Here is a 25,151-nt window from a genome sequence, read left to right on the forward strand (position 1 = left end):
GTGTATTGTGTGTGTGTGTGTGTGTGTGTATAACTGATGTGTATTGTTTGTGTGTGTGTGTGTGTGTGTGTGTGTGTGTGTGTATAACTGATGTGTATTGTGTGTGTGTGTGTGTGTATAACTGATGTGTATTGTTTGTGTGTGTGTGTATAACTGATGTGTATTGTTTGTGTGTGTGTGTGTGTGTGTGTGTGTGTGTGTGTGTGTGTGTGTGTGTGTATAACTGATGTGTATTGTTTGTGTGTGTGTGTGTGTGTGTGTGTGTGTGTGTGTGTGTGTGTGTATAACTGATGTGTATTGTTTGTGTGTGTGTGTATAACTGGTGTGTATTTGTTGTTTCTGCATGAATGTGAATGTTGTATTAATTCCTGTATAAGGATCAGATCAGGTTTTGAGTCATCATTATGAGTACATTAGTTTTATTAGGTATTAAATCACACACACACACACACACACACACACACACACACACACACACACACACACACGACACTGGTGATGAGCAAACAGACGTGAACAGAGCAGTAGATTAAACACGATCAGCCTCGAAGCTCACGGCTCAGAAACACAGACAGACGGACATTTTATTCTTTCTCAGGTTTCTTACTGACTGACTAAAGCAGCACACGTGTTAAAGTGAGTTTACAGAGATGTGTGTGAAGATAAATATACAGAGAATATTCAAATATCCAGATTAAAATCCATTCAAGTCATAAATCAGATTATTAAAGTGTAGAGACAGATAAGTTCCCACACCTAAGAGCTATAAAGAGCCATCATTCGAAACCACGCTGTGTTTTTCTTGTTGTACTTTATGTCGTGTACTGATCAGTAAATATACAGAAGCATTTTTACACTAAACTTAACAATAATTACAAACAGAAGCAGGGACACACACTGAATAAACAGAGCTCGCCCGGTGCTAGCTGTCATTATCCATCATTCATGTTTATGAGGTTTGACTTCCCAAAACAAATCCATTTGTCACAGTGAAAGCTACTAGGGGAGATTTGATAGCCAACTGAAGTTCAAATCCTGTTGACTAGTGTAGTAATATGCAGGGTTAAAATATTGTACTGCAGCCAGCCACTAGGGGGCCTCATATTTTGGCTTCAGTTTAGTTAGAGTCAAGTCAAAAAAGCTTTAATTGTCCTACAGCTCATGCCATCTACAGCATAGTGTCACTGAGTGGAAGCTGTGAACTACTGAGAGATTTAGGTTTAAAGTTCCTATCAGTTCTGAAAAGTGCAGTAAGGAACGTTCTAGTGAAGTGTAACGTGAACCCCGAAACTGCGTCATAATCCACCTCTAATTATGTCCCAATCAATGTATGTAAAGACACATAATGTCTGAAAATTAGAGTAAAGCTGACTCCAGATTACTGTCCCTAATAATTAATAACCCTAATTAACCCTAGAATACAAGAAGCAAAGAGAAAATGTAAAAAGATTAGTGTTAAGTTAAAAGATGTTGTAATAGTTTCTACCACATTCCTGTCCTATTAAACTATAAAACTATTCCATGTTGCTACTCTGTGGGAAAGTGAACAAGTCTAAATTATTCATTATAAGCCTGATCTTCAACGTACTGATCGGTGTTATAAACCTGGGCTTCAACATAGTCATTGGCAAAGCTGATGATGTCGGTCATGGCCATGAGAATCAGAAGATCCATGTTCAAGTCGTTGGAGACCTGCTCATAGTAGTTCTGCACAGGAAAGATGCAGTTCATTGGGACTCCGAGTTTATGACTGCACTCTTCCATCTGAGCGAAAGAGGAACAGCAGAACTTACATTTGAGGTCCATATACTTTCATTCTAAGTACTACATAGTAGGTGGGAGGCTGTAGATAAGCCATAAATAAAAGTTTGTGTTCTTCTCACCTTCTCTTTAATTTTTCTGCTGGTGTAGATCCCACTCAGGTTCTCTTTAACTAGCACACATGCTCGGTCAACATGGGACATAATGATGACCTCAGGAATCCCTGTTAATCCCCCAACAATACAACGTGTTTATCTCATACATCAGATTGACTTTCATCATAACGAGGGAGACTAATAGCTCCCAGATCAGACCTACTTAAGCAGAGGGTGGGATGGGGTAGGGGTGGGGGGATACGGGTGGGGTTAATACTCATGTTACACACTGTACATGACCATATCTCTGTGCATTAATATGTATACACGTACCTAACTCACGAGCTTTCTCACGAACAGCTCTCATCTTCTGGATGACGTCCTCAGTCATGAGGGAGATTCTGTCCCCTGGTACGACACTCACCACACAGTGCACTTTGTCCTTCAGACTGGGGTTACTGTGGTACTTTGGGTCATCTTTAAGGATTGATTTAAAAGGATTGAACTGAAAGGCCAAAAATAAATGTCTGTGTAAATGTGCATGAACGTGAATATAATTATTGTTTAGACTGGTGGAGAAACGTGTCGTCCAAATGTCATAAATACAAAGGTGAATGTAGATGCTGTGTGTTTCTCTGTAGAAGGAATGTAAAAGCCTGTGAGAGTGTGGTGCTGAGCTCCAGGGCTCAGTGAAGGACACTGGAGATCTTCACTCCAACCTTCACCTCCACATCATGTCTTCAGAAAGCTGCTTTGTGTACAGGGACATTGTCATGAAGGAGCAGGGTTTGGACTCTTAGTTCTACTGAAGGAAACTGTAGTTACACAGAGACGTTCAGTGTAAGTGTGTGACTCAGAGTGTGGGACAGTTTGGGGGACAAACTCAGGAACACGAATAAACACACACACACACACACACACACACACACACACACACACACACACACACACACACACACACACACACACACGTGAACAGTAGGTGTACCAGGCAGAATGAGTCTCCTGAAAAACATAATGAGGATAAATATTGAACTTACAGCGTAGTTGCTTCTTACATGACCATGTAATATTTTGATGATGTCATCACTGTGCACTCCTGATGACGCATCGGATTCCACACCCATGATATCGAGAAAGACAAACGGATAGAAAGATCCAGGCCTGTTTTTCTTCAGCCTGTGAAATTTAAACTGAAAAATACATAATGATTAAATATATTTTTTTATATAAAAGAAGAGATTTAAGATTAAATATAAACCAGACTGAACACAACAGTATCATATGAGATCAAATCAAAATGTCAGGATGATTGACAGGGTTTAAGGAGCTGAGCTTTAGACTTATAATGTTATATTATTTAGTTATTACCTCTTTAGTGAAGCTTTTCCCAGCTGCTGAATTTGCCGGCGCACTGGTGGTGTTGTGTCCCTGGAGGACGGTGTTGACTGAATTAATAAAGCTGGACTTTCCTGCTCCGACCGGGCCGTGAAGTAGAATCTTCAGCTCTCGGACTTCTGCAGTTCCTGGCTGGAATTCTTTCAGTTTTTTCAGCATCTCACTTTTTTCACTCTCCCTATTCAGTAAGTAAAATAAGCAGCTGACCTTCGTACATTAAGCATCTTTAATTTGGGCTTCAAACACATAATGCTGGTGTCTGTTTGTAGTCATTGGTCTTACCCCCATGTCACTGACCGCCATGGCTGATCAAATACTGTGGAAATTAAGTGGAATTAAGTTTTAATTGTCACTAAATATGTGTCATATTAGCATAGCTGGTGTTTATGTTCTGTAGTGTTTGTGTTCTGTAGTGTTTGTGTTCTGTAGTGTGTTTGTGTTCTGTAGTGTGTTTGTGTTCTGTAGTGTTTGTGTTTTTTTAAAGTTCTGTAGTGTCTGTGTTCTGTAGTGTCTGTGTTCTGTAGTGTCTGTGTTCTGTAGTGTGTGTGTGTTCTGTAGTGTTTGTGTTCTGTAGTGTTTGTGCTCTGTAGTGTTTGTGTTCTGTAGTGTTTGTGTTCTGTAGTGTTTGTGTTCTGTAGTGTGTTTGTGCTCTGTAGTGTTTGTGCTCTGTAGTGTTTGTGCTCTGTAGTGTTTGTGTTCTGTAGTGTTTGTGTTTTTTTTTAGCTCTGTAGTGTTTGTGTTCTGTAGTGTTTATGTTCTGTAGTGTTTGTTTTGTAGTGTTTGTGTTTTTTTAAGTTCTGTAGTGTTTGTGTTCTGTAGTGTTTATGCTCTGTAGTGTTTGTGTTTTGTAGTGTTTGTGTTTTTTTAAAGTTCTGTAGTGTCTGTGTTTTGTAGTGTCTGTGTTCTGGAGTGTTTATGCTCTGTAGTGTTTATGCTCTGTAGTGTTTATGTTTTTTAGTGTTTGTTTTTTAGTGTTTGTGTTCTGTAGTGTTTGTGTTTTTTAAAGTTCTGTAGTGTTTGTGTTCTGTAGTGTTTGTGTTTTTTTAAAGTTCTGTAGTGTCTGTTTTTTGTAGTGTCTGTGTTCTGTAGTGTGTGTGTGTTCTGTAGTGTGTGTGTGTGTTCTGTAGTGTGTGTGTGTTCTGTAGTGTTTGTGCTCTGTAGTGTTTGTGCTCTGTAGTGTTTGTGTTCTGTAGTGTTTGTGTTTTTTTTTAAAGTTCTGTAGTGTTTGTGTTCTGTAGTGTCTGTGTTCTGTAGTGTCTGTGTTCTGTAGTGTCTGTGTTCTGTAGTGTGTGTGTGTTCTGTAGTGTTTGTGCTCTGTAGTGTTTGTGTTCTGTAGTGTTTGTGTTCTGTAGTGTTTGTGTTCTGTAGTGTTTGTGTTCTGTAGTGTGTTTGTGCTCTGTAGTGTGTTTGTGTTCTGTAGTGTTTGTGCTCTGTAGTGTTTGTGCTCTGTAGTGTTTGTGTTTTTTTTTAGCTCTGTAGTGTTTGTGTTCTGTAGTGTTTATGTTCTGTAGTGTTTGTTTTGTAGTGTTTGTGTTTTTTTAAGTTCTGTAGTGTTTGTGTTCTGTAGTGTTTATGCTCTGTAGTGTTTGTGTTTTGTAGTGTTTGTGTTTTTTTAAAGTTCTGTAGTGTTTGTGTTCTGTAGTGTTTGTGTTTTTTTAAAGTTCTGTAGTGTCTGTTTTTTGTAGTGTCTGTGTTCTGTAGTGTGTATGTGTTCTGTAGTGTGTGTGTGTGTGTTCTGTAGTGTGTGTGTGTTCTGTAGTGTTTGTGCTCTGTAGTGTTTGTGCTCTGTAGTGTTTGTGTTCTGTAGTGTTTGTGTTTTTTTTAAAGTTCTGTAGTGTTTGTGTTCTGTAGTGTTTATGTTCTGTAGTGTTTGTGTTTTTTTTAAAGTTCTGTAGTGTTTGTGTTCTGTAGTGTTTATGTTTTTAGTGTTTGTTTTGTAGTGTTTGTGTTTTTTGAAAGTTCTGTAGTGTTTGTGTTCTGTAGTGTTTGTGTTTTTTGAAAGTTCTGTAGTGTTTGTGTTCTGTAGTGTTTATGCTCTGTAGTGTTTGTGTTTTGTAGTGTTTGTGTTTTTTTTTAAGTTCTGTAGTGTTTGTGTTCTGTAGTGTTTGTGTTTTTTTAAAGTTCTGTAGTGTCTGTGTTTTGTAGTGTCTGTGTTCTGGAGTGTTTGTGTTCTGGAGTGTTTATGCTCTGTAGTGTTTATGCTCTGTAGTGTTTATGTTTTTTAGTGTTTGTGTTCTGTAGTGTTTGTGTTTTTTTTAAAGTTCTGTAGTGTTTATGTTCTGTAGTGTTTGTGTTCTGTAGTGTTTATGCTCTGTAGTGTGTCTGTGTTCTGTAGTGTGTCTGTGTTCTGTAGTGTTTATGTTTTTTAGTGTTTATGTTTTTTAGTCTTTGTGTTTTGTAGTGTTTATGTTTTGTAGTGTTTGTGGTTTTTTAAAGTTCTGTTCTGTAGTGTTTATGCTCTGTAGTGTTTGTTTTTTAGTGTTTGTGTTTTGTAGTGTTTATGTTTTTTAGTGTTTGTGTTTTGTAGTGTTTGTGTTTTTCTTTTTAAAGTTCTGTAGTGTTTGTGTTCTGTAGTGTTTATGTTTTGTAGTGTTTGTGGTTTTTTTAAAGTTCTGTATTGTTTGTGTTCTGTAGTGTTTGTTTTTTAAGTTCTGTAGTGTTTGTGTTCTGTAGTGTTTGTGTTCTGTAGTGTTTGTGTTTTTTTAAAGTTCTGTAGTGTCTGTGTTCTGTAGTCTTTATGTTTTTTAGTGTTTGTGTTTTGTAGTGTTTGTGGTTTTTTAAAGTTCTGTAGTGTTTGTGTTCTGTAGTGTTTTTTTAAGGTTCTGTAGTGTTTGTGTTTTGTAGTGTTTGTGTTCTGTAGTGTTTGTGTTTTTTTTAAAGTTCTGTATTGTTTGTGTTCTGTAGTGTTTGTGTTTTTTTTAATGTTCTGTAGTGTTTGTGTTCTGTAGTGTTTGTGTTCTGTAGTGTTTGTGTTTTTTTTAAAGTTCTGTAGTGTTTGTGTTCTGTAGTGTTTGTGTTCTGTAGTGTTTGTGTTCTGTAGTTTTTGTGTTCTGTAGTGTTTGTGGTTTTTTTAAAGTTCTGTATTGTTTGTGTTCGGTAGTGTTTGTTTTTTTTAAGTTCTGTAGTGTTTGTGTTTTTTTTATGTTCTGTAGTGTTTGTGTTCTGTAGTGTGTTTGTGTTCTGTAGTGTTTGTGGTTTTTTTAAAGTTCTGTATTGTTTGTGTTCTGTAGTGTTTATGTTTTTTTAAGTTCTGTAGTGTTTGTGTTCTGTAGTGTTTGTGTTCTGTAGTGTGTTTGTGTTCTGTAGTGTTTGTGGGTTTTTTTTAAAGTTCTGTATTGTTTGTGTTCTGTAGTGTTTATGTTTTTTTAAGTTCTGTAGTGTTTGTGTTCTGTAGTGTTTCTGTTTTGTAGTGTTTGTGTTTTTTAAAAGTTCTGTAGTGTTTGTATTCTGTAGTGTTTATGTTTTGTAGTGTTTGTGTTCTGTAGTGTTTGTGTTCTTTAGTGTTTGTGTTTTTTTAATGTTCTGTAGTGTTTGTGTTCTGTAGTGTTTGTGTTTTTTTAAAGTTCTGTAGTGTTTGTGTTCTGTAGTGTTTGTGTTCTGTAGTGTTTGTGGGTTTTTTTTTAAAGTTCTGTATTGTTTGTGTTCTGTAGTGTTTGTGTTTTTTTAAAGTTCTGTAGTGTTTGTGTTCTGTAGTGTTTGTGGTTTTTTAAAAGTTCTGTAGTGTTTGTGTTCTGTAGTGTTTGTGGTTTTTTTAAAAGTTCTGTGTTGTTTGTGTTCTGTAGTGTTTGTGTTTTCTTAATGATCTGTAGTGTTTGTGTTCTGTAGTGTTTGTGTTCTGTAGTGTTTGTGGGTTTTTTTTAAAGTTCTGTAGTGTTTGTGTTCTGTAGTGTTTGTGGTTTTTTAAAGTTCTGTATTGTTTGTGTTCTGTAGTGTTTATGTTTTTTAAAGTTCTGTAGTGTTTGTGTTCTGTAGTGTTTATGTTTTTTTTAAGTTCTGTAGTGTTTGTGTTCTGTAGTGTTTGTGTTTTTTTAATGATCTGTAGTGTTTGTGTTCTGTAGTGTTTTTGTTCTGTAGTGTTTGTGTTTTTTTTAATGTTCTGTAGTGTGTTGTGTTCTGTAGTGTTTATGTTCTGTAGTGTTTATGTTATTTTTTTTAAAGTTCTGTAGTGTTTATGTTCTGTTGGTCTTTATTGTTCTGTTATGTTGATCATCGTCATGTCATTGTCCAGGCTCACGATTTCTCTCTCTCTCTCTCCCTCTCTCTCTCTCTCACACACACACACACACTCTCTCTCTCGCTCTCTCTCACACACACACACTCTCTCTCTCTCTCTCACACACACACACACTCTCTCTCTCTCTCTCTCTCTCTCACACACACACTCTCTCTCTCTCTCTCTCTCACACACACACACACACACACACTCTCTCTCTCTCTCTCTCTCTCTCTCTCTCTCTCTCTCTCTCTCTCACACACACACACACACACACACACACACACACACACACACACACACTCTCCCTCTCTCTTCACAGTTTCACTGTACATCTGCATCTCCTGACAGTGCCTTTATTTTGAAGACATTTTAATGCCTTAGATTTATTTACACAAACACAGATTCTGTAAAAAATATTATGCAAATGACTAAAGAAGTGAGATCACAGAGCTTCAGCCTATGTGAGTAAGACTGAGTCTTTAGTCAGCGTTACAGTAGTAATGATAAAACTGTGTGTGGCTCCTGTTAAAAATGTCGACTCTGAATACCCAGCACACTTAATATTCAGTGTAAAGTTCCTGCTGTTAGCAGATGCAAAGTGTTTATTAAGAAAGTGTTTATTTTTATACACTTGGGTTAATATAAGGTTCTGAAATAACTCACCAGGCTTTGGGCTCAAGGTCGGTTTCTTAGATTTCATACCCAATACCTTCGGAAGCTGAATAAAGTATATAAAATAAGCACAGCATGTTTAAATATTAACACTGTTGTGTGTCTGCTGGATCTCGATGGACTCAGTACAGATTTCTTACCCAGCTCATGATGCAGGTTCTGTGATCTGTAATGTGTTGCTGCTGTAACTCTGTCTCTGAATAAAAGGAAACTGATTATAAAACACACAGCGAATCTCATCTGCTCTTTTTAATTCCACTCTTAAACAATAATAATTAATGATAACCAATCGTCGCTAACTGATCTAATTATCATACAATTACAGGTAAGAAAACAGGCTCAGGGTGGAGCTGCCTGTTGTGCTGGACGCCTTTATCACACACACACTTCCACACACTATTGTCCTGTAAACTAAAGACCAGACCAAACTGGTTTGGGAGGAAGAACCTCATATTTCACTGAACTCGATAAATTTATTTCTCTTTATTACCAACAACATGTTTAGTGTTAAAGTTCATAAATGCTTCATTATTATTATATTTTATATATTAATATTAGAATTGCAGATGCCTTAAATTTATATTCTGTAGATGTTGTATTTTATTCTGCCTTCATAAATCTAACGTAATCTCCGACCTGATTTTACATTATATATTATATAATTATTTGTAACGTTCTTTAAATTACAAAATTGAGAATAAAAGTTTATCTTCTCAGGTTTTCTTTCTTTTTTCACTGGAAGGTGACGTGAACTTCATCATTAATGTAATAATAATGAATGTAGGGTTTAATAATGAGGTTTCTCCTTGTTTTTCCAGTGGAGTTAATTATATCTCTGTCCAGGAATAAGACGTAATCATTGGGTTCTACTATAAGGACATTAATCAAATGCAAATGGATGTTCACTTACCGTTTCTTTTGCTCGAGCCGTGGTGCTGTATCTGTACCTGTACCTGTATCTGTACCTGTACCTGTATCCGTACCTGTACCTGCTGCTCCGACTGTCTGTGTCACTGTGTGAGATATAAAACTGGACCTGATCGTAACTCAGATATTCACTTTTACTTTCTGTTTCACCGTCTGCAGTAACTTCAGACTCATGATCTGAAATATCTGCTCTTTAATCAACATCCCAAATGTTTCAATCAACGTCTCAAGAACTGAACTCGAAGATTAATCTGAATGTTAGGAATGTTGCTGTTATGGTAAAGAAAAAGGGGAGAATATTGTATATCTGAGAAAAGTGTGAAAATTCATGCAATAAGTCAGTTAGCTTTATTGTCATTTCCACCATAAAATAATACAATACTTAATAAGCTTAACAGTGTGTGCACACATCCTACACCTCCAGCCAAGAGCAGATGTTGTTCAGCACATCTGGACAGGGAGGCTTCATGGTGACAGGGAGTCCTGTAGTTCTGACAGATTGGATGCCTGCCTCATGCCTCATGTGTCTCTGCTGTGGATTAAATTACATCAGTCTAAATGAGTCTCTACCCCGTCAGGATAGATTTAATTCTTTTGAAGTGCTCGTCCTTAACGTTACACTCTCACACATGCACAATCCCTGATGTCTCTTGCTCTAGCGACCGTGAACAGACCCCCAGGGCCCTACACTGAGGTTCTTAGAGAATTTACACATTTTCTTTCAGACCTATTTGTTAACTTTGATAAAGCGTTAATTGTAGGAGACTTTAACTTTCATGTTGACGACACAAACGATGCGTTAGGACTCACATTTATGGACCTACTCAACTCATTTGGGCTTAAACAAAACATCACTAGAGCAACTCATCGTCTTAATCACACGCTAGATTTAATATCACACAGAATAGATGTCACTGAGTGGAGTGTGGAGTGTGCTGATGGATATTTGTGTTCATCAGCCACAAGAGTGTTACGAAAGGCAGGCACTGATGTAGGTGAGGTAGGGTGGAGTCAGCGTTCACATTCATCCCAAAGGTGTTCAGTAGGGATGAGATCAGAAAACAACCACATATAGCAGGAAAGGTGACCCAATACTTTTGGAAATATAATGTATACCAAGTGTATCACCAAGGTCATATCCCAAACTGTAGGGAGATTCCAGCTCTGTGCTTCAAAACAACTCAAAATTATTGTGATGTTTTACAAATGACAAAATTAATGTTCATTAAATTAAGCACTTGGTGTTTTTTGGGTTGACACCAGGGGCAGTTCTAGGGTTTCATCTTTAGGGGTTTTAGCCCTCAGTGAGAATTTAAAACAAGAAGAGTTCTATATTATATATTATATGACAACTCTGGTAATAAGAATAGTGACATTTCACTGCTTTTGGTTGCCGTCTTTGCGTCTTTCCGCTGATTAACGTTATAGATAAACGCCTCCAGCTCTGACTGCGCGTGCACGCTGCGCGTACCTGTGCTTCTCCGTCCTAATAAAGCAGACAGCTGAAGACGCACGTGTGAAACACTACAACACACGCGTGTAAAAGCAAAGTAAATAAAATCGCTCTTGGATCAAACTGATAAATAATTTTCTTTCCCATCGACGACACGTCCTGCATTTTAACGTCATTTTTATTGTTTATTTATGAAAGTAAAAATGATCCTTATAGTTTTATGGTGGCTGAGATTACAGACAGGGGGCTGAAGCCACCCTAATAAAGGGCTAGAACCCCCTCTGGGTGACACAATTCACAACGCATTCGCCAGGAATCCTTTTTGACGCCGATTATTACAAACATCTCCCTGTACCACTTTTTGTTGGGTAGGTCATGTAGGCGAAAAACCTGCAATAGGGGGCGAGATCCTTAAGAGGCTTATTGACCTTCAATGCTTGGATAAGAGTTGTGAGGAAGCAGCATTCTAGCAAACCCCTATCTATGTTGATAAAACGTAGCCCCCGCCTTATCTCATACACCACAGCTTACTGTATTTCATTGTGTATATATTCTGTTCTGTCGCTCAGTTCTTTGAGCAGCTGTTTGGAATAAACCAGATTTGATTTCACTCGTGTGGTTTGTTCTCTCAGTGCTCCGGAGCTCCTATTGTTGTGCAGAGGTAAAGGGACGCGGACAAGTGCGAGGAGGAATCTTTCTTACAGAGATATTAATTTTAAAAGTGATACTTGTACTAACAAGTATATAAGACATGTCGTGTTAAAGGCCTGTTACACCTGTCAAGTTAAAAGAAACAAATTAGATCACATGTTTGTTAAGAATACTGTAAAATATCTTACAACTGCTTATTTAAGTTTTATCCTTCTAACAAATTCCTAAATCAAACATTTAATATAGAAATTGTCCCCTGTCCCTTCTGTGAGAGCCATCCTGAAGACATGGATCATATCTTTTCTTCATGCTATTTCTCCAAACTCTTCTGGATATCAATTCAGGGCTGGTTGATACATAAAAAGGTGGTTGCTGATAGTTTAGCTTTTTCTTTACATCATATCTTATTTGTAAAACCCAAAGACTGCTGTGTTAATTCTGTTTGTGCTTAATAATATTAGTATTTTAGCAAAATATTTCATCCATAAATGTAGATTCTTTAAATTTCCCCCATTATTTATTCCTTTCAAAAATGACTGTTTTCCCAAAGCCCTTAATAAGATGTGAGGTCAGAGAGCTAAGAAGCTGCTATATCTTTTGACATCATTTGATTTATTGTGATTCTGCCCTTAATTCTTTTTGTTTTTCTTTTCTTTTCTTTTACGCTTAAGTTCATGTAAATTATTTTTTCAAATATTTATTTATTTAGCCTTTAGTAATTAATCTATTACTTATTATGTGTTAAGCCTGTCATTTCTACTATTTACTCTTGTAGAATAATTATTTGCGATTGTTGTTTATATAATTTTGTATTCAATATGAAAAGAAGAAGTACTTATTGCACCACAAGGCCACACTGTCTGCGCATGCGCACTAAGCCTCTAAATGAAAGCGAAAGAATAGTTCGACAGCGGACTACAGGCTATAACACCACCGTAAGGTGAGGACTTCTACACGTTTAAATCCTTTATACATCGATATTTTCATACGAATATAAAATACGATAAGGAACAACGCGTCTGTTGAGTGTAAACGATGATGGAGCGATTCTTACCCAAACAATACAGCGCTAGCTAACGGATCTCGTGGCTGTGTTTCGTATTGACAAGTAGTGCACTAGGTAGGTCACTGGAACGCTGTATGTGCACCACAAATCAAGTGCGCTTAAATAGGGAGGATGGAGCGGTTTGAGCTTCGGCCCTAGGCGGCTATGTTCTTGTTATTCTTTCGCTGACTAAATCATATAAACGACATGAAATGTAACACCGTTGTAACTTAACACCGCTAATACACCACATATCTGGTATTATTCTGTATTTTTATATTTAGCTTTGTTTATTATTATTATTTCCTCTGTTCATGTCGAAAACTAGCTTTAGCATTAGCTCATCGTAGCTCTTCCTTGTTCGCTATATGTACAACTGTTATTAGTTAAACTGCGTAACGACATTAACTTTTATTCCCACACTTGGATTTAATAGATTTTAATAAGAAGGATTATAATAGGGGTATTTTAACATACAGCTATTTAAAACCACGGTTGTCGCTACATAATGTCGTGTATTATAGAGTTACAAAGGGGCGGAAAGTTTCGGTAAACTTACTGAAACTTTCAACGGGAACTTAATCTGGTACTTAATCTTAATTTATGGGAATTATTTGTAACTATAGGGAAATGTATATAAACTATATGATATAGAAACATAAATAAACATGTTGTTTGGTCATAAGCAGACATGAATACAAGGCAGAGGCAGTTCTAGGCCTTCTTTAGGGTGTCTCCAGCCCCCTGTGTGTGATCTCAGTCACTCTAAAACTATAAGGAGCATTTTTACTTTCAGAAATAAACAATAAAAATGACGTTAAAATGCAGGACGTGTCGTCGATGGGAAAGAAAATTATTTATCAGTTTGATCCAAGAGCGATTTTTTTTACTTTGCTTTTACGTGCGTGTGTTGTAGTGTTTTAAAAGTGCGTCATCAGCTGTCTGCTTTATTAAAATGGAGAAGCACGGGAACGCGCAGCGTGCACGCGCAGTCAGAGCTGGAGGCGTTTATTTATAACGTTAATCGGCGGAAAGCCGCAAAGACGCCAACCAAAAGCAGTGAAATGTCACTATTCTTATTACCAGAGTTGTAGCACAAACTAAATATTAATGCAAACAATCCATTTAATACTAAATAAAAAATAACATTTTAAATAATACCATAACTTTTGGCTTACTATGTAGTCATATAATATATAATATAAAACTCTTCTTGTTTTAAATTCTCACTGAGGGATAAAACCCCTAAAGATGAAACCCTAGAACTGCCCCTGATGCAAAGTAATACAAATTTAAAAAATGACGTCTTGACTGATTTAATTGTAAGTAGAACTTTGATTCTTTCATTGAGTAACACAAAAGCATAATAAACATTATTATGCTTGTTATAAACTTAATAATTGTAATAAACATTATTTCCCTATGATTGCTGTAAAATGAAACCATCCCCCACCCCTTGCCCCTCTAAAAAAGTCCAAATTAAAATGTAAAATGAAAATAATAATAATAATAATAATAATAATAATAATAATAATAATAAGTTTATTTTATATAGCACCTTTCAACAGTCTCAAGGACTCTTTACATGATGTGATATACAATGAAACAGAATTAAGGAGGTTTAGTAAACATCACTATACGTATACACAACATACACATACACCATAGAAAAGGAAACACAACATCAAAACATCCCAATCAACAAACATGTACATTACAGCAACAAACATTCTAGTAGACAATACAGAAGAGACAAATAGAGACACAAAACCATGTCAATGGACTTGAGAATTTGAATAACAGGAAGTGAACAGATAAGTTTTCAGATTAGTTTTGAAATCCTGTAAAGACGCCAGGTCTCGAATGTTCTGGGGAGAGAAGTCCAGAGGCTGGGAGCCACAATACAGAAGGTTCTACCACCAAAAGACTTCAGCCTATAATGAGGAACCTCTAATAAATTAGAGTCAGAGGACCTAAGTGCAGGGGCAGGGGTATATGTGTGAAGGAGATCTGTGGTATATTGTGGACAGGAGCGATGGAGAGCTTTAAATGTAGTGAGGAGAACTTTATATTGAACACAGAAACTAAGCCACCGTGCCCCCAGAAGTTGATAGTAAACCATAAAAAAGTGCATTACAGTAATCTAGACAGGAGGTAATGAAAGCATGGACAAGGGTCTCGGCATCATTGATATTTAAACTTGGGCGTAATCGGGCAATATTTTGTAGATGAAAGAAGGCAGATTTGGTGAGAGATGAGATGTGAGAGGAGAAAGACAGAAGAATCAAACACTATGCCCAGGTTTTTGATAGTGGTTGGGGGTTTTACATGACAGCCAGTGATATTAATTTTATCAATATTAAGAGATGAAGTACATTTAGGAGGGCCGACTAAGAGCAGATCTGTTTTATCTGTCTTTAGTTTGAGGAAGTTCTTGGTCATTAATATGTTTATTTTATTGATACAAGGAGTTATAACATCTATGGGAAAGGGATCAGTGTGTTTAAAGCTCATGTATAGTTGTGTGCCATCCGTGTACAAGTTATAACTAAGCCCATAACGATGGATAATGTGACCTAATGGAAGCATATAAATAATAATAAGGGAAGGCCCAAGAACAGATCAGGGTTAGGGTTAGGTCTCAATGGCTTCTTCCTGGACCTCATCAACATCCTCCATGTCCACTTCCCCAACATTTGACTCATCTTCATCTTCAGTGTCACTGTCTAGCCTTGTTGAGGATGGCTCTTTGTCAGACTCAGAGAGCCGTAGGTTTGCTCGGATGGCCACCGGTTTTTCAACCCTCGCATTTGTGAGCCTGTTGTGAACCTTTGTGTGTGTTCTCAAACGGTGAGCAGTTACGCTCAGAGGCAGCAGATGTTGGTGGGATTTGAAGGATGATGGAGGCTACCGGTGCAAGGGCCTCAGATCCACAAAGTCCCTTCCACCAGGAAGATGCAAGTACATGCTGGCAAGACTGCCATATCCCATCCCCTTCACAAAGGCCTTGTTTGGTAAGGTACTTTGCCAGACTGCCAAGAACGTTTCCTTTATCAAGACCCAGATGGTGAGACATGGCAGTTATGACAGTGTAAGCACTGCTGATCTCTTCAGCAGAGAGTTAGATTTTCTCATATTTTGGGTCCAGCATGTGTGCTGCTGTGTGTATTGGCTTTATGCAGAACTCTTGGTGCTTCTCCATTGATTTGACCAGTGCAGTTTCCTCTGCTTGGAGCAGCAGGGAAGCAGGTAGGACAGTATGAATTTCTTGTTTGAGCTCAGCATCTGACATTTAACATCTGACAAGATGGCATTATCACCTTCAATCTCTGCAATAGCTGCTGTTATTGGTTTGAGGATTCTCAGGCTGCTGGACACCCTTTCCCAGAACACATCATCCAACAGGATTCTTTTGATGGGACTTTCAATGACTGCAGTCTGGGATATGACCATCTCTTGCAAAGACCCGTTCCCTCTAGCAGACTGTCGTACATGATGACAACCCCACCCCATCGAGTGATGCTGGGGAGCTTCAGTGTGGTGTTCTTTTTTTTCTTTTTGCTTAGAGAAGTAGATTGCTGAAGCTACCTGTTTGCCCTTGACATATTTCACCACTTGTTCTGCTGTCTTGTAAAGTGTGTCCATTACTGGTTGAGGGGTGGTGACGATGTAGTCGATGATTCCTTGCCCCTGGACTTTTGACCACTCATCACCGATGACTGAAATCTGCTTTGTCAGTGGTTTGCTTGACTTTTGCTTGCACTCTGTTGAACTCAGTATCCAGCAAATGAGTAGATAAAGCATGTCTGGTGGGAGGTGTGTATGTGGGGAGAAGAACATTCAGAAATCTCTTCCAGTAGACATTAGCTGTGAGCATCAGAGGTGAGCCAGTAGCATACATTGCTCGAGCAAAACATTCATCAACATTTCTCTGGCTACGATCATCCATTGTGTCAAATCCTCTGATTCAGATTCAGACGCCCTCTCGTCAGCTCCTAGTCACTCTTGAATCATTTTCACTGTGAATGGAAGCAGATGAACTCTTGCCTGGGGCTGTTTGTTTGGAGCCCTGGGGAAACTTTGGGCACTTGGCTATATGATTCTGCATCTTTGTGACAGTCTTAACACAGGTGTTTGTACAGTATTTGTAACTGTACACAGCCTTTCCTTCCACATTAACTGAGCTGAAATGTATCCACACATGAGATGGTGTGTGTGGCTTTGTTCTGTAGATGATTAGAAAGAAAGCTAGTAAAAACACTTATGTAATGCAATACACAGGTATATAAATAAATAAACAACTGTAATATTCTGGAATGTAAAAATGTTTTACAGTTGATGCAAATGAATTAGAAAAGATTTAGATGAATAAATACTCCTTAATCAGCATGCTTGTTCAAACAAACTATAACCTAGTACACAGTATACAGTATATGTTCTTCTACATTCTGCTAGTTTACTGTTATCATACAGAATTACTGTAACACCCAAAAGTTTGGTCACATTAATATTTTTAATGTTTTTGAAAGAAGGCTTTATAAATAAATAAATAATATTGTGAATATTATTACAATTCAAAATAATGTTTTATCTAATTTAATGCTTACGATCTAAAGCTGTTAAAATGTTTGTAGAAATGTAGAAAACACACACACACACACACACACACACACACACACAAACATGTACACATAAATGTGCAAAAAAAATAATTTAAATTAAACAATAGCAACGACGACCAAATGTGTACATCGTGAGTTCTGCACAATAGGAATAAAAGACAGAATCAATATCCAGGTTAATTTTATCATTTCATGTGTAACTGTAAGTAAAATAAAGTGTGTATATAAATGTCTAAAGGACTGTGTGTAATGTTGTACAGTAAACTCCAGAGAAAGAGATCAGAATCACCAACACACAGCTGTATCTCCATGATGGGTGACATGGCTATGGAGCCTCCTCTGAGGTTTAAAGATGGAGACTCATCACTTCTACACAGGTAACGTCTCCTCACTGTTAATGTCACTGCTAAAGTCACACTTAAAGGGAAATATAATGTAAGTAAAATAGAGTTTATATAAATGACTAAAGGACTGTGTATAATGTTGTACAGTAAACCCAAGAGAAAGAGATCAGAATCACCAACACACAGCTGTATCTCCATGAAGAGTGATCAGTCTATGGATATTCCTCTGGTGTTTAAAGCTGGAGCCTCATCACTTCTACACAGGTAACGTCTCCTCACTGTTAATGTCACTGCTAAAGTCACACTTAAAGGGAAGTTTAACTACATAAACAGGACAAAATAAGTCCATATTAGAGTGTGTTCAGTTTCTCTCTAACACTGTAACAGTAGAACAGTTATATTCACATTTACTTACATTGCTTTACTGGATGCTGTAATCACAGGCATCATCTTCAGAACAACTTTTTCTGTTATCTTATCTGTACTGAAATATTTACTCAGGTCAAACTCATCCAGCTCCTGTGCTGATGTCAGTAACACAAACACCAGAGCAGAAAGCTGGGAAGAAGAAAGTTCACTTTGTTTTCCAGATTTCAGGAAGTGTTGGATTTCCTCCACTAGAGAATCATCACCCAGTTCATTCAGACAGTGGAACAGAGTGATGGATTTCTCTGTAGGAGGATCTTCACTGATCTGCTCCTTAATGTACTGAACTGTTTCCTGTGTGCTCTGAGGGTTACTTCCTGTCTGTGTTACTAAAACATGTAAGAGTTTCTGATTGGACTCCAGTGAGAGACCCAGAAGAAAGCGAAGGAAAAGATCCAGATGTCCAGTCTGACTGTGTAAAGTCTGATCTACAGCACTGATGTGTACATCTGAGATTGTATTAGTGTTCATCCACCTGTTATAACCCTGATTCTGTATCAGAACATTTCTCTTCTCCTTCATGAAGGTCAGGTGCACATACAGAGCTGCGAGATGCTCCTGAATGCTCAGATGAACAAAGCAGTACACTTTACTGTGGTGAAGCCCAAACTCCTCTCTGAAGATCTGAGTACACACACCTGAGTACACTGCTGCTTCTGTCACATCAATACCACACTCTCTCAGGTCTTCATCATAGAAGATCAGGTTCCCTTTCTTCAGCTGCTGAAAAGCCAGTTGTCCCAGTTTAAGAAGCATTTCTTCATCACTCTCCTGCTTCTTTGAGTATTTTTCTCTGATGATGTTTGTCTGAATGATGAGGAAGTGTGTGTACATTTGAGTCAGAGTCTTGGGGATCTCTCCACTCTCTGCTTCACCCAACATTCTCTCTAGAACAGTGGCTGTAATCCAGCAGAAGACTGGGATGTGACACATGATGTAGAGGCTTCTTAATGACTTCAGGTGTGTGATGATGTTATTGGCCAGGCTCTGATCACTGATCCTCTTCCTGAAGTACTCCTCCTTCTGTGGGTCATTGAACCCTCGTACCTCTGTGACTCGATCCACACACTCAGAGGGGATTTGATCAGCTGCTGCAGGTCTGGAGGTGATCCAGATGAGAGCAGATGGAAGCAGATTCCCTTTGATCAGGTTTATCAGCAGCACAGGCACTGATGCTGATTCAGTTACATCACACACTCTCACTGTGTTCTGGAAATCTAGAGGAAAACGACACTCGTCCAATCCGTCAAAAATGAACAGAACCTTTTCCAAACTGGACATTTCTGTTTCTTTTGTTTCCTTAAAAAACACATGAAGGAGCTCCATCAGACTCAGTTTCTGGTCCTTCATCAAGTTCAGCTCTCTGAGAGGAAGTGGCAATATGAGGTGGACGTCCTGATTTACTTTCTCTTCAGCCCAGTCCACAATGAACTTCTGCACAGAGACGGTTTTTCCGATGCCAGCGACTCCCTTTGTCAGCACAGTTCTGATGGGTTTGTCTTGTTTAGATGATGTATTTGTCAGCACAGTTCTGATGGGTTTGTCTTGTTTAGATGATGTATTTGTCAGCACAGTTCTGATGGGTTTGTCTTGTTCAGATGATGTATTTGTCAGCACAGTTCTGATGGGTTTGTCTTGTTTAGATAAAGGCTTAAAGATGTCATTACATTTGATTGGTGTTTCCTCTGTTGTTCTTCTCCTGGATGCTGCCTCCATCTGTCTCACCTCATGTTCATTATTGACTTGTCCACTGTCTCCCTCTGTGATGTAGAGCTCTGTGTAGATCTCATTCAGGAGTGTTTGGGTTGCCAGGTTTATTATCACTCCATTCAAACACTGAAACTTCTTCATCAGATTTAATTTGAACTTTTTCTGGAATTCATTTCCACCAGCAGATTCTGGGTCGTACCTGTGATATGGAGAAGCAGGAAGACACGGGGTTCATTTATTAGACTTCATCATCTGTTTTCAGTAATCTAATCACTCTGTAGTATACAGACTATTATTTGGACACTTAAGCCATATTTGAATGCCATCGTATGAATTTCACTGCATTACAAAACAACGTCATTTGAAGAAAGAAACCACAAGCAAACATTCCAATCACAACATTTCCCAATAAACAGACTGAGCGATATTTAAACACATAATAGTGGCTTTATTACAGTCAGAGTTCTAGTGTTGTAGTATTTAGTTTGTCCCCCTGTTTATCTCGTTAAATTACCCTTTAAGTGTAACTTTAGCATTGACATTAAAAGTTAAGAGACGTTACCTGTGTAGAAGTGAGGAGTCTACAGCTTTAACCCCCAGATGATGATCCATAGGCTCATGACTCTTCATGGAGCTACAACTGTGTGTTGGTGATTCTGATCTCTTTCCCTGGAGTTTACTGTACAACATTATGGACACGTCTTTAATTATTTATTTACAATCTTTACCGTTTTTAACTCACTTGATAACTGAATGTGGATTTTTACACACAATAAACAGAATGACTTTTTTATGCTCAATGGTGACTGTGGTAGCTTTTTTCACGAGTGGAGCCTTTATTTAAGTTCATAACTTTTTCACATGGAAACAAACTTTAGTTTTACTTAAACACAGGATTTGGAACAACCAGAGCTCGTTATTACAAACACATAAGAACTTAAATTAGAAATAAAAGACACATCAGTGATGTTCATTTCTTATTTAAATAAATAAAATAAATTAAGCCTTTCTCTATCATTTTAACTTCCTTTTTGAAGTGGATCTTTTTCAAAACCAACAACAAAACAAACAAAAAATAATTTCCTTCAATGAAAATCCAACTTTTCGACTATTATCTTCTTATGTTCTATACTGTCGTTACAGACACGTTAGCTCCGTTAGCACACAACACAAACAGGTCTGTCCTTTATATACGTGAACAGATAATCTGTCTCCCTCCTGTCCTGTAAGCTCCTATTGTCCATCTGTCGTTTGGACATTTTTGTGGAGGGTGAATTAACTTGCCCCATGTGACTGTAACAGGGTTGTTAACGACTGTTAACAGAGAATGAGGGGCACTTGCTGGTCGTGACTACGTGTAACAGTGGCAAGGCATTCTGGGATTTGTAGTATTAGCGGAGCATGTGGCTAGTCAGCTGTAATGTACATCTGATATGATCTCGTGGGCCAAATATAATTACACCGCGGGCGAGAGTTTGGTGATTTTAAATGTCAACATTGGCATTCAAACATCGTGCACCGCTCCTTTAAACACACCACAAACACACTTTTCCCCAAACACATTTCCAAATAAAAGATTAAATAATACAAAAAGTATTTGGACACACAACAGTGGCTCCATTACTGTGTTTCAGTATTTATTTTGTCCTGTTTATGTAGTTAAACTTCCCTTTAAGTGTGACTTTAGCAGTGACATTAACAGTGAGGAGACGTTACCTGTGTAGAAGTGATGAGTCTCCATCTTTAAACCTCAGAGGAACATCCTTAGACCAGTCACTCTTCATGGAGATACAGCTGTGTGTTGGTGATTCTGATCTCTTTCTCTGGAGTTTACTGTACAACATTATACACAGTCCTTTAGTCATTTATATAAACTCTATTTTACTTACATTATATTTCCCTTTAAGTGTGACTTTAGCAGTGACATTAACAGTGAGGAGACGTTACCTGTGTAGAAGTGATGAGTCTCCATCTTTAAAGTTCAGAGGAGGATCCATAGACTCGTCACTCTTCATGGAGATACAGCTGTGTGTTGGTGATTCTGATCTCTTTCTCTGTAGTTTACTGTACAACATTATACACAGTCCTTTAGACATTTATATACACACTTTATTTTACTTACAGTTACACATGAAATGATAAAATTAACCTGGATAATGATTTTGTCTTTTATTCGTCTCGTGCAGAACTCACGATGTACACATTTGGTCGTTGTTGCTATTGTTTAATTTAAATTATTTTTTTTGCACATTCATGTGTATGTGTGTGTGTGTGTGTGTGTGCATGTGTGTGTGTGTGTGTTTGTGTGTGTGGTCAATCTGTAAAAAAGCAAACAATTCAGAATTACTATACAGTATTGTTCACATAACCAAATACATTTCTACAAACATTTTAACAGCTTTAGATCGTAAGCATTAAATTAGATAAAACATTATTTTGAATTGTAATAATATTCACAATATTATTTATTTATTTATAAAGCCTTCTTTCAAAAACATTAAAAATATTAATGTGACCAAACTTTTGGGTGTTACAGTAATTCTGTATGATAACAGTAAACTAGCAGAATGTAGAAGAACATATACTGTATACTGTGTACTAGGTTATAGTTTGTTTGAACAAGCATGCTGATTAAGGAGTATTTATTCATCTAACTCTTTTCTAATTCATTTGCATCAACTGTAAAACATTTTTACATTCCAGAATATTACAGTTGTTTATTTATTTATATCCCTGTGTATTGCATTACATAAGTGTTTTTACTAGCTTTCTTTCTAATCATCTACAGAACAAAGCCACACACACCATCTCATGTGTGGATACATTTCAGCTCAGTTAATGTGGAAGGAAAGGCTGTGTACAGTTACAAATACTGTACAAACACCTGTGTTAAGACTGTCACAAAGATGCAGAATCATATAGCCAAGTGCCCAAAGTTTCCCCAGGGCTCCAAACAAACAGCCCCAGGCAAGAGTTCATCTGCTTCCATTCACAGTGAAAATGATTCAGATTCAGACGCCCTCTCGTCAGCTCATAGTCACTCTTGAATCAGAGGATTTTTTGACACAATGGATGATCGTAGCCAGAGAAATGTTGATGAATGTTTTGCTCGAGCAATGTATGCTACTGGCTCACCTCTGATGCTCACAGCTAATGTCTACTGGAAGAGATTTCTGAATGTTCTTCTCCCCACATACACACCTCCCACCAGACATGCTTTATCTACTCATTTGCTGGATACTGAGTTCAACAGAGTGCAAGCAAAAGTCAAGCAAACCACTGACAAAGCAGATTTCAGTCATCTGTGATGGGTGGTCAAATGTCCGGGGGCAAGGAATCATCGACTACATCGTCACCACCCCTCAACCAGTAACGGACACACTTTACAAGACAGCAGAACAAGTGGTGAAATATGTCAAGGGCAAACTGGTAGCTTCAGCAATCTACTTCTCTAAGCAAAAAGAAAAAAAAGGACACCACACTGAAGCTCCCCAGCATCACTCGATGGGGTGGGGTTGTTATCATGTACGACAGTCTGCTAGAGGGAACGGGTCTTTGCAAGAGATGGTCATATCCCAGACTGCAGCCATTGAAAGTCCCATCAAAAGAATCCTGTTGGATGATGTGTTCTGGGAAAGTGTGACCAGCAGCCTGAGAATCCTCAAACCAATAACAGCAGCTATTGTCGAGATTGAAGGTGATAATGTCATCTTGTCAGATGTTAAATGTCAGATGCTGAGCTCAAACAAGAAATACAAACTGTCCTACCTGCTTCCCTGCTGCTCCAAGCAGAAGAAACTGCACTGGTCAAATCAATGGAGAAGCACCAAGAGTTCTGCATAAAGCCAATACACACAGCAGCACACATGCTGGACCCAAAATATGAGAAAATCTAACTCTCTGCTGAAGAGATCAGCAGTGCTTACACTGTCATAACTGCCATGTCTCACCATCTGGGTCTTGATAAAGGAAACGTTCTTGGCAGTCTGACAAAGTACTTTACCAAACAAGGCCTTTGGGAAGGGGATGGGATATGGCAGTCTTGCCAGCATGTACTTGCATCTTCCTGGTGGAAGGGACTTTGTGGATCTGAGGCCCTTGCACCGGTAGCCTCCATCATCCTTCAAATCCCACCAACATCTGCTGCCTCTGAGCGTAACTGCTCACCGTTTGAGAACACACACAAAGGTTCACAACAGGCTCACAAATGCGAGGGTTGAAAAACCGGTGGCCATCCGAGCAAACCTACGGCTCTCTGAGCCTGACAAAGAGCCATCCTCAACAAGGCTAGACAGTGACACTGAAGATGAAGATGAGTCAAATGTTGGGGAAGTGGACATGGAGGATGTTGATGAGGTCCAGGAAGAAGCCATTGAGACCTAACCCTAACCCTGATCTGTTCTTGGGCCTTCACTTATTATTATTTACATGCTGCCATTAGGTCACATTATCCATCGTTATGGGCTTAGTTATAACTTGTACACGGATGACACACAACTATACATGAGCTTTAAACACACTGATCCCTTTCCCATAGATGTTATAACTCCTTGTATCAATAAAATAAACATATTAATGACCAAGAACTTCCTCAAACTAAAGACAGATAAAACAGATCTGCTCTTAGTCGGCCCTCCTAAATGTACTTCATCTCTTAATATTGATAAAATTAATATCACTGGCTGTCATGTAAAACCCCCAACCACTATCAAAAACCTGGGCATAGTGTTTGATTCTTCTGTCTTTCTCCTCTCACATCTCATCTCTCACCAAATCTGCCTTCTTTCATCTACGAAATATTGCCCGATTACGCCCAAGTTTAAATATCAGTGATGCCGAGACCCTTGTCCATGCTTTCATTACCTCCTGTCTAGATTACTGTAATGCACTTTTTTATGGTTTACTATCAACTTCTGGGGGCACGGTGGCTTAGTTTCTGTATTCAATATAAAGTTCTCCTCACTACATTTAAAGCTCTCCATCGCTCCTGTCCACAATATACCACAGATCTCCTTCACACATATACCCCTGCCCCTGCACTTAGGTCCTCTGACTCTAATTTATTAGAGGTTCCTCATTATAGGCTGAAATCTTTTGGTGGTAGAACCTTCTGTATTGTGGCTCCCAGCCTCTGGACTTCTCTCCCCAGAACATTCGAGACCTGGCGTCTTTACAGGATTTCAAAACTAATCTGAAAACTTATCTTTTCACTTCCTGTTATTCAAATTCTCAAGTCCATTGACATGGTTTTGTGTCTCTATTTGTCTCTTCTGTATTGTCTACTAGAATGTTTGTTGCTGTAATGTACATGTTTGTTGATTGGGATGTTTTGATGTTGTGTTTCCTTTTCTATGGTGTATGTGTATGTTGTGTATACGTATAGTGATGTTTACTAAACCTCCTTAATTCTGTTTCATTGTATATCACATCATGTAAAGAGTCACTGAGATTGTTGAAAGGTGCTAAATAAAATAATAATAATAATAGTAATAATAATAATAATAAATATATTATTATTATTATTACTATTACTATTATTATTTTACTATTATTATTATTATTATTATTATTATTATTATTATTATTTCATTTTACATTTTAATTTGGACTTTTTTAGAAGGGCAAAGGGTGGAGGATGCTTTCATTTTACAGCAATCATAGGGACATAATGTTTATTACAATTATTAAGTTTATTACAAGCATAATGTTTATTATGCTTTTGTGTTACTCAATGAAAGAATCAATTAAAGTTCTACTTACAATTAAATCAGTCAAGACGTCATTTTTAAAATTTGGAAATTTTAAAAATGTGGATTTTTACACACAATAAA

General features: G+C 37.8%; 2 protein-coding genes and 1 long non-coding RNA gene across 33 annotated transcripts in view; 1 reads left to right on the top strand and 2 right to left on the bottom strand.

Moving 5' to 3' along the window:
* The window catches only part of LOC125138460 (NLR family CARD domain-containing protein 3-like), a 358,584-nt gene that overhangs the window by 325,387 nt on the left and 8,046 nt on the right, over positions 1-25,151 (bottom strand). For 18 of the 30 annotated variants that reach the window (XM_047802761.1, XM_047802736.1, XM_047802742.1 and 15 more), the window contains 2 exons: positions 21,268-21,384; positions 21,037-21,153 (listed from right to left, as the gene is read on the bottom strand). The exons of 8 other annotated variants lie outside the window; for them this stretch is intronic. In XM_047802761.1, coding sequence (XP_047658717.1) covers positions 21,037-21,153; positions 21,268-21,384 — 234 coding nt within the window. The remainder of the gene's footprint in view (positions 1-21,036; positions 21,154-21,267; positions 21,385-25,151) is intronic. 4 more of the 30 variants (XM_047802747.1, XM_047802737.1, XM_047802762.1 and 1 more) reach the window with 2 other exon arrangements.
* Positions 560-12,273, bottom strand: LOC113638337 (interferon-induced protein 44-like). 2 transcript variants are annotated; one of them, XM_047802854.1, is made up of 10 exons: positions 12,228-12,246; positions 9,053-9,601; positions 8,283-8,338; positions 8,134-8,188; positions 3,537-3,570; positions 3,228-3,432; positions 2,897-3,049; positions 2,190-2,361; positions 1,884-1,984; positions 560-1,764 (listed from the first exon to the last, which is right to left on the bottom strand). In XM_047802854.1, the coding sequence occupies exons 3-10, from the start codon at positions 8,289-8,291 to the stop codon at positions 1,558-1,560; spliced, it is 936 nt and encodes a 311-aa protein (XP_047658810.1). In that variant the 5' UTR covers positions 8,292-8,338; positions 9,053-9,601; positions 12,228-12,246; the 3' UTR covers positions 560-1,557. The 2 variants fall into 2 exon arrangements, with proteins under 2 accessions (XP_047658810.1, XP_047658811.1); XM_047802855.1 differs by lacking the exons at positions 8,134-8,188; positions 8,283-8,338; positions 9,053-9,601 and having other exon boundaries at positions 12,228-12,273.
* On the top strand, positions 12,485-16,532 carry LOC125139354. Its single transcript, XR_007138399.1, has 2 exons — positions 12,485-15,285; positions 15,401-16,532. It is a non-coding gene; the product is annotated as an uncharacterized LOC125139354 (long non-coding RNA).

The sequence above is a fragment of the Tachysurus fulvidraco genome, chromosome 18 (genome assembly GCF_022655615.1).
Source record: "Tachysurus fulvidraco isolate hzauxx_2018 chromosome 18, HZAU_PFXX_2.0, whole genome shotgun sequence".
NCBI lineage: Eukaryota > Metazoa > Chordata > Actinopteri > Siluriformes > Bagridae > Tachysurus > Tachysurus fulvidraco.